General features: G+C 37.7%; 1 protein-coding gene across 1 annotated transcript; it reads left to right on the forward strand.

The window, feature by feature from the left end:
* The first annotated feature begins 1,871 nt into the window (after positions 1-1,871).
* Positions 1,872-2,870, forward strand: LOC131333726 (auxin-responsive protein SAUR78). Its single transcript, XM_058368432.1, has one exon. The coding sequence runs from the start codon at positions 2,275-2,277 to the stop codon at positions 2,635-2,637; it is 363 nt and encodes a 120-aa protein (XP_058224415.1). The 5' UTR covers positions 1,872-2,274; the 3' UTR covers positions 2,638-2,870.
* The last annotated feature ends 12,795 nt before the right edge of the window (positions 2,871-15,665 follow it).

Here is a 15,665-nt window from a genome sequence, read left to right on the forward strand (position 1 = left end):
CCGACCGTCCATTTCGGCAATGGACGGCTCAAATTTCATCTTAGCCAAACAAATTTCAGTCGTTCATCCGTGTATTGTCGAGATAAAAGACCTATACACTCATTGGCAATTGATTTTAAGTTAGATATAGAGTTTCCACAAGTGGCTCGTTTATTTATCTTTTCTTATTTGCTAAAGAAAACAAGCTAAATAGATGGTTTGGTTGACTATAGTTGCTTATTTAATTACTTAACTCATCAACAAGATTAAAGGGAAAAAACAAATAACCAATTGAATGTCAAATAGTTTTGTTTATTCTGTGTCTTTCATAAGCAAATGTCCAAATAGTTTTGTTACTAGTTTATTCTGTGTCTTTCAAAAAAACAAGATAAAATAATAAGCAAATAAGGAAGGTAACCAAATGAGTGGAAGGTAAACCAAACGAGGCCTCAAATGAGTAGTGGGTTTTTTTTTTAATTCCATTCTGCATGAGCACCAATGTTGTTATGTTTATTCATCATTTTTCCTGATTGAAGTCCGGTAATTGGAATATAGTAATTCTGAGACGTTTTAACTATTATCATGGAGTATCAAAAATTTAATGTCAAAAGATTTTCTGAATCGTCAAGGCTCAAAACTTAGGAATTCGTTCCGTTTTAGCTGCTAGTACTAACTTTTACAAGAATCGGTCCATACGACACTTTATCCCGATTTCAAATCAACCTCCGCTAGTCAACGATCAGATTGGTCACCCATAACTTAAATAAACTGCTGTAAGTGAGATATAAAACCACGAACTACTACTCCCTCCGTCCCTTTTTAAGTGTCCTCTTGTTTCGTAACTCCAACTTACTAAAAAGACATCATCATTATACATTTCACGTCAACTTTTTCTTCCACTTTTCCTACTTACCCGTCATCATTATACTGTTACTCACTAACTTTTCAAAATGGATTATACTTTTAGGGACAAAATAGACAATGCACCAACTTTTACCAAATAACTTTACAAAATGGACATTTATTAATGGACAACCCAAAATGAAATACTGAACTCTAAATAAGGGACGGAATGAGTACTATACAAGGGATACGATGACGTAGCACTCGACAGTTGTATTGAAGATTTCCCTGTGATGTGGGTCTCTTTCATAGTTTTTTCTTTTGGAGCAAATGAAATGGGATTATTTTCAATGGACATTGTCAAAGAGAGCGGAGCTAACAGGGGATCGATCAAGGTCGGCAACAGAGACTTCTTCAATTACCGCATCACGGACGCACGCGCATTTGGCATCATGATTTGCATGCATCAAAGTCAGCTCTCTCTCACTTGCAAGCTGGAAAACCCCACCCCCCCCCCCAGTGACGACGATTGGGTTGTCTCGTGGCACGGCACCGTCACGCGGTACTACCACTCCCTTAATTATGATGAGTTAGGACAGAGGTGGACACAGGGGTGCAAGCGGGACCTGCGTCCCCGCAAACTCTTTAATTATCGCAATATTTCTATTATATTTTAGGTTTTGTATATAAAAATTATGAAGAAATGTTCCCTCAAAATTGTGTTATTGCTGTATGAGGATGATATTTTGGTATTAATTTATGTAAAAAATTGTGATTTGGTCCTCCCACGCCAAGAATCCTGCGCCCGCCACCGAGTTAGAATGTCTGGGTCAATTTACGCAATCATAACAAAGCACCCCTACTGATAAGAGAAGATCTATACAACAGAGAGCGGTTTTGTAAAATATCCTTCTCACAATTGTGCAAATTGAAAGGCTCGGATTAAAACCCAAAAATCTGCGACAGGTGGCGATGGAAAATCAAACTTAATATGTGTTTTACAAGGAAACTACTAAAAGCATAATACTTTGGTTGATGTGGATTGGCGGGGCTCCGTTTACCGTCGTCCCCATTCACTTGCCAGCTTCTCTCTCTCTCTCTCTCTCTCTCTCTCTCTCTCTCTCTCTCCAACGGCTACCTAGACAGGAAAACCATATAAATGTGGACTCATTAACTACAAATTAATCACCACGGAGTACAAAACAGCTCCCCCCCAAAAAAACAAAATACTTTGATTAATTTATTTTCGTATATTGATCGTCAATAGCCGTTGGAATGCCCATTCAATCACATCCCAACAAGCCTCTTCCCCCATCACAATAAGTACCTTCTCTTTCCCTCCCAAACGAAGCAAAAAAATCCCAATCCACACCCTCTAAAATCCCCCAAATACCCACATCCAATACTCATACTTGTATATATACACGCATCGGTATAAACCACCAACGTCCGATGGACTGCTTGATTCTGCCCGTGTCGGTACTGAAAGCGCGGTGTTTGTGCTCCCGGCGAGGGTACCGGGCGCTGTCCGACGAGGATTTCGGCGATTCCGATGATCCGGTGACGGTGGTGGTGGGGAAGGAGAAGAGGGAGTTCGTGGTCGAACCTTTCGTCCTAGAAGAGAACCCGTTTCGGGTGTTGATCGATTTGCTCAAGGAAGACAACTGTGTGAATTATGTCAAGAAGAAGAGGGTGGTTTACGTGGACGTGGATGTTATTTTGTTTGAGCACATGTTGTGGCTGATGAAGAATGATTGTTCTTACTTGTTTCAGCTCAATCTCAGGGACATTGTTGATTTCTATGCTCAAGAATAGGTAGAGTTAAATAAGGGGGGAAAAACAGAGGAAAAAGGTATACTCTTTTTTATTATTATTATTATTTTTAATTGGGATAATTTAATGTTGTAAAGAAACAAACAAACAATTCGTATTCATGTGTTATGATCTGACGGAATTGGATCTTCAAATTTGCAAAATTGTCGTTTGATCAGAAATTCGATAAACAAAATTGGGTGTTCTTTTGGAAAAAAAAGAAGCGTTGAAAATCATTTTCCTGTGTTATTTGTCCTGTTTATCTATTTGCAGACATGTTGGTAGCTTTGATTAACGGGTTAAAATTGAAAGTGGTGATCATATATGTTCACACTAGAGGCCTTGTAAGCCCTTGTAAGCAAAGGAGGTTACTTCTCCTCAAATTAGCAGCAAATCCCTCCAATATTTTCAGCACTATCCCCTTTTCTTCTTCTTCTTTGTAATCAAAGGGTGGAAGAGGGGACAACGAAGCGCAGCAGGCTAGCAGTCTCCTCTGAGCGTGACCATGTGGACTCTAAACGCGCAGTAGGCCTGGAAGGGACCAAAATGCTAGAGAAGAAGGACAAAGTCTTAGAGGACGTCGTTGGCACGACTCGAAACTTGGACCTCTTGACCTCCCAAACCACATGGGAGTAAGCCTTAAGCCACTATGCTACCACCCTTGGTGGTTATCGGCTTTCTTCTTCTTCTCCTCTTTTTTTTTTTTATTGTCCATTTAAGCACTATCCTGAATTTTTTTTTAAAAATGGAAAAAAGAAATTCTCACCTAAATTATTCTATATATTTTTAGCTCAAATTCACCATTGACTTGTTTTTGAGTTCTTGCCAATTTGGCTTGGGCTCATTTTAGTCGGCTGAGCAGAGTAATGCTGCAACAAATTTGTGCTTCTGCTCACTCAGGCTCAATTCCAGTTTGGCTTGAGCTCAACTCCAATCTGTCTCTATCGAGCTCAATGGCTAAAGAGCTCTAGCTATTCCACTTTCCTCACGTGTAGCATGCATAGTTGTGTTGATTATTTCTTCTCTTATTTGGCCGACTTGGACCGGGCCTTTCCAAAACTTTGTTTTGGATATTTTCTCATTAGTTTAGAATTTGGAGTAAAAAAAAAAATTCTAAAAGTTTTCATTTTCAGTTTTTTGTTTTTGTTTTCGATATTTTTTTTGAAACAAGCATCATAAAACGTGTTTGTGTTACTGTTTTTGTAATAAAATACATAATCAATTCCACTAGTTTACGAAAATTCTAGAAACACAGAAATTGCATTTTCATTTGTTATGAAAACACTTTCAGCAGCCCAAAAAATAAATAAACAAAAACTATTATGGTCTCCAAACATGTTTTTTGTTTTTATTTTTTAATAAATAAACAAAAATTCATTTCATGTTTTTCATAAACGAAAAAAAAAAACCTACAACTTTACCAAACAGGGCTTTAGGTTTTAAAAATGACTCTTCGCAAAATATAATACTAGGACTCTCTCAATTGTTTCTTACTTCCTGGGGAGAACCTTACATTTTTTTGTTAGATCTTCATTGTTCTTTATTTCCCAGAAATGATTCGTGCACAGCAGCCTTTTCCCTCCGCCCTGGGTCGCACAAAGATGATCGGAGCCGCTCATTTTATTCAAAATATATCGTTTAAGGTCTCTGTAAAAAATGAGCTTCGTTCGATATCGTTAGAGACGTTAACAAAACACCCAAAATCACTTCAGAATTTAGGCTAATTTCTGAAGTAATTTTGGATATTTTGTTAACGCCTCTAACGATATTGAACGAAGCTCATTTTTTACAGAGACCTTAAACGACATATTTTGAACAAAATGAGCGGCTCCGATCATCTTTGTACGACCCGGGGCGGGAGGAAAAGGCTGTTGTGCACAGCTGCTGTGCACAGCAGTCTGTGCACGTAGCATTGTTGTTTATTTCCCTCTCTTTAGTTGGTTAGGCAGGCCCATGACCTTTGGAAGATATTCGGCGAAACTCCGTTCCTTGGTAAATATCATTGAAATCCTGCTCTCTCTTGGTTGAAACTAAAGTTTTGAGAGACTTGATAAGAGAAGTTTTAGGTTGAGAGATCCACATTGGATTTTGGTGGGGTAGAGCTTGTATTTTTTGGTTTATGAAATTGTCTTTTTTGAGCGTTCGATTTGTCATTGTTTTGAATTATTTTCTTTGTATTAGTGTAGTCCTCTCGTCTGTTTACCCGTGAATGTAAGTTTTCGCCAAATGTAAATCGAAACATGTGTATCTTAAGGGAAATGATATTGGCACTCCAAAAATTGATACAGACACTCCAAAAACAAAAGAAAATGGCTTTGGAATTACACTGATTTTGGAGTGCCTGCATCAATTTTTGGAGTGCCAATATCATTTCTCATCTCTCTTATATTTCTATTTGTATTTTGGTTTCTCTGCATCATTTTTGCACATATTTTGACTGATTTCTTCTCTTCCATTACCACAACCATGAATGATCCTTGGTGGCTGACTGGTCCTTCAGAGGTCGGCCGCACATCAAGATAATTTGGAACAGTTTCAAATTTGGAACAGTGTCATTGTTGCTTCCTAGTTCAAGTTCCTAAGTATTTACCCTATCCTTGGAAGAATTTTTTTTTCTCTCCCCCATGTTTTTATTGAATTTCAGTTTTCCGTCAGTGTCAATGTGTCATACAAATTAACGAAAGGTCTAATTTGCCATAATGTAGGATGGGAATTTGTTAGAATCGATGGCGACATCTTTCTAACGGACAATGATACACCCACCGCGGCTCATCCATCTCGCTGCCCACTGCACGCTTGTCGGGCCCACTCCGACCACCGGATGGCCGATCTGAACCAACCAAAAATTCTAAAAAAAAAAACCGAGTGGGCTCACGCGAGAATCAACGGTATCTGACATGTGTAAGTGCTCGATCCGAACTTCCAAAAATCAGATGATCTGAGCCATTAAAAAATGGAAGTTCGGATCGAGCACTTACACATGTCGGATGCTGTTGATTCTCGCGTAGGCCCATTCAATTTTTTTTTTTTTATAGAATTTTTGGTCGGTTCGGATCTGCCGTCCGGTGGCCGGAGTGGGCCCGATGGATGAGCCGCGGTGGGCGTATCATTTCCACTTTCTAACTTTCTTTTTTTGAACACAGTCAATTCATTTCAATAACAAAGCCCGAAGGCAATACATATTTTGTCAAAAGATACAAGAATGAGCCAAAACTATCTAGATTTCGACACAGGCACCTCCTGTAGAAACAAGACCGGCGAAATCGCCATATGAGAACCAATCTAGGTCTAGATAGTAGAGAATCCCAATCGGACCGGACCCCAACTCAAATCCGAGAAGGGCATATGAAATCTGGATGGCAAGAGCCGTTCACCGAAGCAGAAGTCATTCCCCATAAACAAAGTTATTCACCGAGCAGACCCCTTCACCGGAAAAACAAGCAGCCGGACCTCAACCCACCAACACCCATAGAAACAAGGGCAAAGCCCAAGTCCTTATTCTCCCACCACCGCAGCCCACCGGATTTGGGGGAAACCCAGACCGTTAACAGACCGGACTAGGCCGGTAAACAAGCCGGACTGAAATCAGTCGGAAAAAAAAAAAAAAAAACTAGAGCTCCAAGCCCAACCGCACACCTTATTAACTCACCGAAGGCCCAAGAGGACCAGATTTGAAAACGCCGGGCAGGAGGCAAGCCAAGGGAGCCACCAAAAGCCGGCCACGCCGGCGCGGGGTCCTCGCCGTACTACTAGGCCGCCGCCCCAAAGCTGGGGTTTGGAGGCACAGACGGTGAGAGGAGAGAGAGGCGAGGAGAGACGAGAGAAAAGAGGAGAAGGGGGGAGGAGGCGGCGGCCTCCCCCCAAACGGCAGATCTGGAAAGGGATTCTCGAGAGAGGTGGGAGTTTCTCTCTTAAAACCACCAGTTGCTTTCTAACTTTCTTGAGCATTAATCTTGCAACAAATTCACTACCACGACGTGACCGATTCTGATCCATCCCAACTTTCCAAATCTAGCCCTTTTTTGTTTTCGATTTGCTGAGGCAATGTAAAAATTAAAGAAACTAGGCTCAAAATGGATTAGTTTGACATACAGAAATTTATTCAAGTGTATAGCAATCGTAATTGGTGTGCAAAGATTCAGTCCAGCTTTTATGTTCTCATCTGAGCAAACTAAACCTAGTCCTAGATACTCGCAACAGATCGAATTCGGTTCAAGATCATGAAAACTCGAACTGGGCTCTCGTCATTTTTTAACCTTATTGGGTATGAGACTAGCAACATTTCTACGAGCATCCGCAATGGGAATAATCAAATTCAATAACTAAAATGTGTCACGTCAGCATTTGATTATTCATTTAGTTCATAATCAAACTTAACAAACTTTACCTCCACATTGGTTATTTTTGCATCCCTATAAAAAAAACCCCCGCAATACGCAATGCACTTATGTCCAATTGTAAACGAGTTTTAATCACACACTCGACCACACTAAATTATTCGTCTCGATGAGACGATTCTAATGTGGGGTATTTTTTAGTTTTGAGTTTGGTTATTGGGTTTGGTTATTGGTAAAAGTTGTTAAGTTTGGTTATGGAATGGATGAAATTTGATTATTTGCTAAAAGACTTGTAACTTTGCTTATTACAATGTGAGGTGTTTTTTTAACATTGTTGTTAAGTTTGTTTATCCATACCAATTTGCTTATTACAATGTGGATGCTCTAAGAGGTATAGAGATATGGAAAAGCTCTTCCCTCTCTGCATTTCTGTGTCGTGAGTCGTGGCTTTATTTGCAAGTATATGTCAGTGTAATGCAGGCTCTGCAGCTGGGTTTCGGATCCTCTATTCCCTCCGTATCCCGTTCGCTTTTCCCCGGTACGAGGGCAAGGAGGAGGATGACACTAAAGACTAAAGAGGATAGAGTAAGCATTTAAGAGGTGTCCGATCTAAAATCAAACTTGCATTAGGTATATCCGTCGCTTGGGAGACTCAGCGAAGCGATGAGGGACATGTCAATAGTTTGTTGTGCACGTGCAGCTCGATAGCATGTGAATGCAATAGGAAGAGATGAAACATAGAGGTACACCTCAGGTAGAAACTGGGCCTGAAAGGTAAACCAGTAACCCCATTAATTTTCCAAACGTCTCACTGATCAAAGGAAATCGTTTACCCCATTGTGTGATTTGATCCCACAGCTGTGATGAAATTGTCTAAAACATGAAGCATCCCCAAATAGATGCAGGATCAGATATATTTACGGATTGACCTCGCTATGCAAAAATTTTAGCTCCGCCCTACCCAATATCCAGCTCTGTATGAATAGAAAATTCAGAGTCAATCCATCTAAAATCTATGAACAAGAAGTAGAGTTGCCTTTAGAGTACTCTAGCTTCTACTGTATTTACCAATCTTTGGGTGACTGAGAGAAAAGGAGTGCAACAGCTTAAACTTAAGAGGATTTGAACTCTTGCAAGCCAATATTAATTATGAGCTTTTGGGTTCCAAATAACGGTTGGGCCAATCTCATAGTAAAACTGAGGACGTTCTCAATATTTCAGGGCTGACCCACTTCACATCTAGTTTTTGGTGAATGAGAGGGCTAAAAGCCCATAACTTCATTTATAGAGCCCGAGTTCCACCTTATTGATACGCTTTTATTTTTCTCTTTTCAAGAGTCGGGCCGGCTCTAACATTTTGAGACCTAAAGCGAAAATAAAAAATGAAGGTCCATATTATATTTGTTCTCAAAATCTAGTACAAGTTACTACTCTAAAAAATACATCCCAACATTATGAGATTCTAAATGCATCACTTAAATATACAGTTTTATTAACAAAAACATGAATTATGTCCAAACAATCAATTTCATTTATGATCTCAAGTTTAATGGATAGAATGGATAATCCAGTCAACCTTTCTTGTGACATATAGAGCAATAAGGTAAGACTTAATCAATTATGTACAATTTTTTTCACACTGTTACATTTGGGTACTAAAATAAAAGTGACTTTGAAGGCCTAAAGAAGCGGCGGCACCTTGAGCTTTTTCTTCTTTTTTAGCTCAGGCCGGCATTACGACATCCAAGAGTACCTACTTTTGATTAAAGTCACAGTACTATTGTATGGTAAAGGGCAAGCATTTAGACTCTTAGTCCTAAAAAGATCGATTAAAAGGGTGATTAGGGCGCCTTTTCAGCCTTTAGGAAAAGGCTTCCCCGGTTGCTACGCTTAAAAGAGCCTATGTAACCTCCTCTTCATTCGGGATTAAATTATTTACACCGGCGGTGTAAATATTTGTTTTCTCCAAATCAATTACATTGTACCACGTCGTTATGTTCTATTAATTAGGACTACTGTTTTGACGACGTGATGTAAATGTAATTGATTTGGAGGAAACAAATGTTTACACCGCCGGTTTATATAATTTATTCTCTCCTCACTAATGTCTTGTATTCGACATTTCATTAATGAGTCTAAGGGTTTGTTTGGAAGCTATGGAAAATAAAAGAAAGAGAAGGAACATTAATTTCTCTAGTTTGGTTTGAGAGGTAACATAGAGGAAAATAACAAAAAGAAGAATTAAACACAATACGTGAATTTTTCTCTACACTTTCCTCAAAGTTTTATTTTTCCTTTTCCTTTCTTTTTCTCAAGCTCCAAACGGGTTGTAAATACAAGTTATGACAAGGCTAGATCAAATATCAGCTTTGCATAGGGCTGATAGCCTGATACATGAGTTACATGAGTTGAGCAGTTAATGTTGATCACGCTTAGTTTTGTAAAATTGAACGAGTGTGTTTATAAGACGAGTCGATCTCAAACAAGCTTTAATCGAGCCAATCAGAAGTCAATCTCAAGTAGTATGAATTTGCAATATCCCAAATTAAACGAGCGGAGTAGTACATTATTCGAATTTTATTTAAAAGTTTAATGACCTTCAATAAATGAATCTTAATGAAACTTGAAAGACCGAACAGAAGTAACTAGATTCGTTTATCAACCGTAACTTTTCTCCAATGGCTTATCTATTGTTTGGCAATTTTTGCTAGGGAATGAAATAGACGTGACGAATGCTAAACAACTGGTTGAGGGGAGAAACAAGAGGCCGTAAAGTGAAAATGTCCAAAATATAATCCCAAGGGCCTGTTTGGATGGGGTATTGAGAAGGGAGATTGTGATATCCCCCTTGTTAGCCCAAAGGTTTCTATAGAATACCTTATTGATTTTGATGATATCAAAACATACAGAATTGAAATATAATTAATATTGTGATATTTGGTACTCAATTGAATTCATGTTTATTTTGTAGAATTTGGTTGAAGTTCACATGGGAAGATTATACACCAAATTCCTATCTCCAATAGTCAAGGTCAAATTAGAGAAAGAGTATGACGAAGGACAAGTCTTCTCTAGATTTCTAACGGCTAGAAATAGTCTCTTAAGGAAAGAAGAGATTTGATTGAAGAAGGCTTGATTAATGAAGGTGATTGCTTACAAATAAAAGATGGAATTGTTTGGAAAGTCAAGATTGGAGAAAAATCCTTCAAACGGCTAATGGAGAAAAAGGAATGGATTTTGGCAGTCAAGAATTTATTCAATCAAGGCCATATTGTATTGGATAATTTTCCAAATATGGTTGGTGCTTCTAATGTTCAATTGTAAAGAATATATACAAGGCTAAGGAAGAAAAAAACAACAGAGACAAGCAGAGAGCTTCACGGAAATACTCTAAGGAACACATCAATCTCTCAATACTCAACTCTTCATCTTGATATCTATACACTTGTGTGAGAGGAAGCTATTATTTTGATCTTTATTGTAAAAAGAGATTGTACACCCTTGTTCATACTATTGTGAGTGTTTATCTTTTTGTGAGTGGTTTTGGAGAGAAAATCACTTGAGAATTAGATATTACTAGCACCGGAGTCAAAACTAGTTGGGTTAGTGTGACTAGCATCGGAGTCAAAATTAGTTGGAGCGATTGGGGATAGATTGCTCGTTGTAAAGGTTGTCTAGCACCTGCAAAGCTAGAAGATTGTAACTATTGGAGATAGTGCAGCAAATCCCAAGTTGGACACTTGGAGAGTGGACTAGGCCATGAAGTTGCGGACCGAACCACTATAAATCCTTGCGTTCGATTTTCTCTTCCCTACTCTCTTTACTTTCTATTTTGCACATCTATATTGCATGAGTAAATTGATATATTATTGAATAATCAGTTAATTAGTTTCATATATGCAAGTTTAGAAATCTGCATATTAGTTCTCTGTAATTTAATCTCTGCTTCGTTAAAATTGCTCAATCTGTTGTTGTGTGTTTGAGTTGGCTCAATCCTGGTTTAGTGCATTATTTCAGTTTGAATTGCATTTGGTTTTTAAAATTCCACGTTATATTTGAGATGCCCAATTCACCTCCTTCTTGGGTTGCTATTTGGACTAACATCCCTTTTAGTCCGTGGGCCCAGCCTTAAGACCTCGTTTAGGAAGCAAAATGGAGGGGGTATTAGCTAAGCCCCGAATTATATTGTACCTCCTAATACCCCGGGGGAGGATTATTTATGGGGAGGTTCTGAGGTGTTATTACATAATACCCCTCTCTTTTCCTTCATGGCCTGTATGGATGCGGGGAAAGAATTAAGGGTATTAGTTAATAAGGAGGGATAAGATAGTAGGGGATATTAGTTAATAAGGGATGACTCACATTGATGTGATATTTATGGAGGGGATATTAAATAGTAGGTTGTTTGGATAACGTATTAGAGAAGGGAGATTAAATAGTACTTCGTTTGGATGAAGGATTAATGGGGGTATAAGGAAGTGTACGTTGATGATGTAAAAAACTATTAAAATGACTATTTTGCCCTTATGCAGTATTAAATTAGATTATTCATTAAATTAAATATATAATTATGAAATTTAACTTTTATTATTTTTTTCACACATGATTAATCAAAAATTATTTAACTAATTTAATAATTTATACATAAAATAAATAAAATATTAACATTTCATTTTTAAGTGCTTTATTATATTTATGTTATACTTTTAAAAATTATGAAATTTTAAAATGTTAAATTACATACCTATTATTTGGATAAAATAAATTCAGTTTATCTTTAAAATGTTAAAACCGAATATTAGTTTGAAAATGTTTAATAAAAATACTTAATAATGTTTAAAGTAGGAAATTTTATCATTTTTTTAATTTTTTTTTATCAAAACTGATTTTTTTTGAATTTTTTAAGAAACCAAAATTTATAAAATGAACGGGGAGTAGAAACATGTGGGTGTTAGTTGAAGTCATGTGAGGAGTAGGTGCAACAAATTATTTATATCAAATTTTCTATAAATAGCACTCATTTTTCATATCTCATCTTCATTTCCTAATTTCCTATTTTGTTTTTTTCATCATTTCAATGGCACGCCGGGCTTGGAGCAAGGAGGAGGAGGATACGTTGTTAACAAAGCTTACGAGCCTTGTAGATCAGGGGGTTTGGCAAACCGACAACGGAGAGTTTCGCAATGCCTACTTGGGAGTTCTTAAAAATGAGATGCGAGTTTCTTTCCCTCATGCAGGTATAAACGAAATTCATATTGAAGGAAGGATCAAGAAATGGAAGAGTGATCATTGCATACTAGACGCTCTGCTTAGGCGTCCTGGGTTCGAGTGAAATCCAAATGAAAACAAACTAGTGGTGGAAAATGAAATTTGGAATGAATTTGTCCAAGGAAGTACTCTTCAATTTGTTCTCAATTTTGTATAAAATATTATTTTGTAAATTTTGTTAATGTTTTCCTTAATTTTATGTGTAGGATCGCCCACATCTGAGACATTTTCGGGACATGCAATTTGCCAATTTGAATTGATGGGCCTATTGCTTTGTTTGTCAGGAGAACTAGAAGTTCGAAGTTTAAGGCGGGCATTGGAAGAATAAATCGAAAGTTGTGATAATAAATGTATTGACGAATAAATTTGTAGCCTTCCTAATGTATCTCAAGTATTTAATTTTATTTGAGATTAGCACTGTTTGTCAAAATAATATGGTCTTCATTTCCAAATTTCTGAAATTAAATTTACAACTTGATTACGAATCAAATAAATGTGCAAAAAAAAAATACAACATACGTAACCTAAGAAAAAAAAATACAACAAAGAAGTTACAAATATTCGACTCCTTAACTTGGACTTCAGCTGCCTCCCAAGTTGTATAGATTCCCGAATTATACCATATGAAAACCACTCAATAACACTCTTTTCTCTGGACCTGTCATTGACTTATTTATTCCAAAACAAAGATAAACAACACATTTCAATGACAATAAATTCTATTAATTGGCTCAGATATTTCAATGGGAATGTGTGGGCTCCCCGACCGGCGCGTCCAAAGAGTCGCGACCCGGATTTTTGATATGGATGATCCGAGAAACCGAGAGTTTGTTTGAGAGAAAAAGGCTTTTGATTTAGCGAAAACGTTGAGATTTTGAATTCGGGAGCCACGTTACAAGCAAGGAAGGTTTTGTTGAAAAAGCACCCCGCTCGCCTGGTAAAGACTGGTCTCTACTAAGTATTTTAAATGGGAGATTTAATATCATTTGAAAAACTTAACTTTGATTAAAACATGTACAAAAAAGGGACATGAGGTTTAATATAACACATTGACGTGCTTGTGGTGCGAACTGTACAGTATGAAATGAATGAGCAATGTACAGAAAGTGAAATAACAACATTACAAAAGTCTGCCAATATTATGCGAAACGCCGCACGACGACTCGGATACGTCGTACGGTGTGACTAAAACACCGTGCGATGTACCTGTTTACACATTCTAGAATCAGTTCGCTTTTACATGACAAAACAAACCATAGGTCCACAAAAAAATGTTTGTTATATTTTTTGAATATCTGAAAAATGATTTATGAGACCCTTTTGTTCATCTTATCATATAAAATAATGTTAAAAGCTTTTTGAAATGTTGAAAGATTCAATAAAGTTAAAAGATGACTTTTAACGTGAAACTGTTCAATAAAGTAATAATGAATAATACTAAAAATAACGCGCAGTGCAATACGTTACGTCGTGCGATGTTCTAAAGCACCGCACGATGTATCGTATTCAGTGCAGAAACTATTTTTTTGTGCTTTTTGAATATAAAGCTTTTTCGAAGCCCAAACCCATTATAGAAGGACTAGGAAGGGACCCCGGTGAGCTCCACTCAAGGCCAAAACGTGATTTAGCCCAAGATATTTATTTATACCTTTTGATCGAGGCTTGGATGTGTTTGAAAGTGGAAGAGTGGAGGTTGATTTGGACTGAGTTTTGAGAGACTTATGAGCAAATGAGTGTAGAGAGAGAAAGAGAGAAAAATTAGTTTGAGATTGATTTTGTAATAACCCAGCTTGTGGGTTGATGTAGAGAGAGAAAGAGCTGTATATGGGTATAATGGGTGTAAAGGGTTGTAGAGAGAGAATCAAAGGGGTCCTTCTCAACTGGGGGGGGGGGGGGTGTATATATAGGCAAGAGGGCCAGAGATGATCAATACAAAGAGAAGAGATAACTTCTAGGCCGAATAAAATTTATTCTTTTTACTTGCAAGCGTGACTGACAATTTTCTGTAACTATTAAAACTTTTTCTGAAACGCCGCGCGATATAATCAAAAATGCCGTGCTATATATTGAAAATCTTGTGCGGTAGAGTAATTTTTTGAATTTTTTTGAAATGCCGCGTGGTATTTCTGAAATGCCGCGCGGTATTTAGAGACAGCACAGCACACTAAACTTCGCAAGGGCGCCCCGGACACTCCCGAACTCGGATTTGAGCGTGGTTCGAAGCATTGGAAAGCTTGTCGAGTCCTCTTTCTAACTCTCACTCAAAGATATTTTATACTACATTGAAATGTGAGCCCATTTTACCCTCAATGTATCATGAAAAAAGTTATTTTTGACAAAGCAAATGCATTTTTTTCTTTTACAATTGAATCGGAGGCCACCCTACATATTTGAAAAGGGATTTTCTTTAGGTTTAGAGAAGTAGTAACAAAGGAGCAACAATCCAAGCCTTGAAGGTATATCTTTCCTTATTTCATCATCGGGACGTTCAAAGAACCTCCGAGGTCTGGATTGGGGTGTTTACAGAATGAATTCTTGGTTACTACTTATGTTGCCAAACGGTCGTTAACCCGTTGACCCTCACAAGTGTGCTACCAAGATGAGTATCTATCCTTGAAATTTATTTCCATATCATCATAGCCATACAATAGTAGCACACTACAGTGCGCCAATGCTTAAATGGGATTGCACAAATGCACACTACTGCACCTTGCAAAAAAAAAAAAACAGCTTAAATTCTGCAGTTTGTGGACTGTTTTTATGCAATTTTAGGACACAGTTTGGACACAGCTTAGATTGAGCAAAAAAGTAGCCACTTGTACATAGGACCATAGATAAGTCAACAACAAAGCAACCAACAAAAGTGCTCAAACCAGCAGTAGCACACATAGGTTGGACACAATTTTAGGATACAGTTTGGACACAACACCACACACAGGTAGCCAAACACAGATTTGAAGCATAAACAGCAATCTAAACCCACAGAATTGCTTTAAAACCCAGTACACAGCATGAAAACTGTAGAAAACATCTTGCAAGCCCAAAAGACAGCTTTCTAAACCAAGAGAACAGCATGCAAACCCCAAAAACTGAGTTCAAGTTGCAAAAAAAAACAGCTTGCAAACTCAGAACGTAGCTTACTAAACCAAACATGGGCTCAAAAAATAAATTTTGGGAATCACAAGGGTACTTATGGCTGCAACAAAAAAAGTTACTCCGCCAAGGTATCCACCTTAATCATAAAGTTACTTATGACTGAATTGATTCATCATTGCTCATAAATAAATAGAACACACATATGTTGCAGTTTCTGAGTTTAGCATGTTGTTTTCTGAGTTTATCCTGTGAAACTTGGACTTTATCTAGACAAGCTTAGCTTATAACACACACACACACACACACACGGCTCAGCTTATAACACATCAT

The sequence above is a fragment of the Rhododendron vialii genome, chromosome 7a (genome assembly GCF_030253575.1).
Source record: "Rhododendron vialii isolate Sample 1 chromosome 7a, ASM3025357v1".
In the NCBI taxonomy this organism is placed as follows: domain Eukaryota; kingdom Viridiplantae; phylum Streptophyta; class Magnoliopsida; order Ericales; family Ericaceae; genus Rhododendron; species Rhododendron vialii.